Here is a 2831-nt window from a genome sequence, read left to right as displayed (position 1 = left end):
AAGGGGCGAGCAAAACGATTAACATTTCAATTAGCAATATACAATGTCTTTATAGACAATGATGTAGTGGCTATTAAATGTTGAATGTTGATGTCAATACACTAATGCAAAATTTGCATGGAAGGAATTTCATAGCTTCTAGCTTTGAGTGAAGAATCTCTGCATTTATATAGATCTAGAATGGAAGATAGTTGGTCTCAGAAGCCAGAAGGAGACTCCATTTGTTGTCTTTGGGTGCGACAAGACCTATCTCTAGCATTTCTATTGGACCTCCTTGTTCTTTTCTCCTCCTCAGTCTTGCTCCTTCTCACGCTCGTTACGAAGAAGTCGACAAGCTTCACGAGCATCTTCTTCTCTTGTTTTTGAATACTCTCAAACTCCTCTCGCTGAAGTTGCTCTTTGTTTTTGCACGTGGTACCGTAATTATCAAAATTATCATTTTAAAATGTGTGATTAATATTTTTATAGACGCATAAATAGGGGTGACGTACGTGTACAAACAAACAAACAGACAGACATACTCGACTCGACTATGTGGGGCTCGCTTTTGCTCGCCCCAATTATAGTATAATAATAATAATAATAAGATTGTCTTTTTAATACCATTTTGGCTTTTTAAAATTATCATCTAAATTGGCTAAAACTTTCTGCACAGTATTAGGACATTGATCATATACATGTGCATAGGCCAGTGCATGGTTTTGACTGAATTATACTCAAAATTCTAGTTAGTTTCTGCATACATTATTAGTATGATTCTTTAAGTTACTTATTAAAATTTATTTTAAGTGTCCAAACTAAAAGTACACTACATTTTTAGTTTTGCCAAAACAATACTTTTAGTATTTATATAGATGTGCACATGCAATATCATAATTATCTCAAATCTATTCTATCATATAGACTTCATTAGTTGAGCATGTATGAGCATACTATGAATCAGTAATTTACACTCATTCTCTGTACATACACTTATTTAGTATCCTAAAGATCGGCCATTATTTTCAGGTCTCTCTGATTCTCTCAAAGCCATGGTAGGGGACTATAGTGATGCAGTAGACCTTAATAATAATTAATTTTTTATGTCCTTGTATTTCATATTTTTCTCTTCCACTCTTATATCTTTTCTCCTTCAAATTGTGCGTGGTCTCTTGCATTTATGTTAATTGTTGTTGTATATAATATAATATAATGTGGTAGTAACTTACAAGAGAGGCTAGAAGACTGCATACATGGCAACAAAGTAACCAAACACTGTTCTTTTAAAATCAAATGAAAGAGACAGATAGTGAGAAATACCATGAGTGTGCATGTGCATACAGCAATGATGACAGAACTAAAAGTTCTTGTGCATAATTTATAATGTTAATAACAATATAAATAGAAATAGAAAAAGGAGCCCCACATAACCATAATAATTAATAACTAACAATAAATATGAATAATAAACATACACAACCTATTATGTGTAAAATACATTTTGTTGTCATATTTTGTGGTGACCAATTAACCATTGTTCAGTCTATTCCTATCACAATAGTATCACTATTCATACCCTACACTATCACTTATATCATATCTGTACTTGCAGCACTTGTCACTACTGAGCTAGGCACTACTGCAAATTCCTATGTGTAACTAGTAACTATACTTATGTTGAATAGTGACATACATTCATATAATCATTCTGTTAAGCAATTTGATGCAATAATTATAACTAACCAGCTATAGAAATTGGAAAATTAATTTTTAGCTTGTTTCTTTTTTGCTTTGAGACTCAAACTTCTTTAGTTAGAATTCTTAGCTATTTTTAAAGAATACCTTATTTTTTGAAGAAAAGTCATAACGAAGCTATAATAGACTACATTATTTGATCAACACTGTGCTGTTACTTCACATACACTCTCTCTCTCTTGACTAATGCTTGTCCATGGAATTATACCACTAGTATAGTAGCCACTGCCATGCCCGCTAGCTCACCACCGTCCCAGAGTAGTGGTGGTCTGTTGATCAGTAGTACTGTTGAAATGGCGAGTGCATTAAAAACGTATATGCCAAATGATGACAATGGGTCATTGCTATCCCCTGGTAGCAAAGTGAGTGCTCTTTAGCTATTGTTATCATATCATTATTATTATTTTATTAATTTTTGTTATTTTATTGTTGTTGTTATTCTCAAAGCAACTTTTTCCCTTTTTCAATGTCATTGTTTTTTCCATACTTTTTTGCTTTTTCCTTTTCTTTTTATGTTTTACTATTCACATGCAGTTGCATTAGATATTTGTGTCACAAATATCACAGACACACTATAGCCTCTAGATGATTGAAAATAGTGCAAATTGCACAGTCAGCACTCAGCAGTTATTGTAGCTAAAGAGGACTATTTCCTGCTATAATGTTACTCTCTGTGTTTGCAAAAAATGGATAGGGCTCAAGTTGAGCCATTACTATTGCCTGATTTAAAGGAGACTGGTAAAGAGTTAGGTCGTGGAGCTTATGGTGTTGTTACTGAAGTAATAGTTAATGAAACAACCTGTGCTGCTAAGAAGCTTCATGATGCTATTGTACAGGTAAAGGAGTTTATAATTTACTTGTAAGTAGTGTTACTTCAATCATTTCTTTAGGAGAACACTTTGAGAAGGTTTGGTGATGAGGTGCTTCTTCACAGTCAGCAAAGGCATCCTAACATTGTCCAGTTAATTGGTGTCTATTATCCTCCTCGTTCACAATTACCAATGTTAGTAATGGAGTATCTTCCTTTATCACTCACACAATGTCTGGAGAGAGAAGAGCTACCACTTCAAATGAAGTATTCTATTCTTCTTGATGTT

At 33.4% G+C, this 2831-nt stretch overlaps 2 protein-coding genes across 2 annotated transcripts in view; both read left to right on the top strand.

Annotated features, from left to right (window-relative positions):
• Positions 1–1076, top strand: part of LOC105315355 (tyrosine-protein kinase ABL-like) — a 2625-nt gene extending 1549 nt beyond the window's left edge. Inside the window, exon 3 of the mRNA XM_020005903.1 lies at positions 981–1076. Coding sequence (XP_019861462.1) covers positions 981–1076 — 96 coding nt within the window. The remainder of the gene's footprint in view (positions 1–980) is intronic.
• Positions 1077–2420: 1344 nt separating this feature from the next.
• LOC109589920 (uncharacterized) overlaps positions 2421–2831 on the top strand; it is a gene marked incomplete at its 3' end in the record, with an annotated part of 2316 nt that continues 1905 nt past the window's right edge. The window contains exons 1-2 of the mRNA XM_020005902.1: positions 2421–2570; positions 2625–2775. Of these exons, the coding sequence (XP_019861461.1) occupies positions 2421–2570; positions 2625–2775 (301 nt within the window). The remainder of the gene's footprint in view (positions 2571–2624; positions 2776–2831) is intronic.

This window comes from Amphimedon queenslandica, unplaced genomic scaffold, assembly GCF_000090795.2.
Source record: "Amphimedon queenslandica unplaced genomic scaffold, v1.1 AMPQUscaffold_10713, whole genome shotgun sequence".
Taxonomy (NCBI): domain Eukaryota; kingdom Metazoa; phylum Porifera; class Demospongiae; order Haplosclerida; family Niphatidae; genus Amphimedon; species Amphimedon queenslandica.
This window is presented reverse-complemented; position numbering and strand designations above follow the sequence as displayed.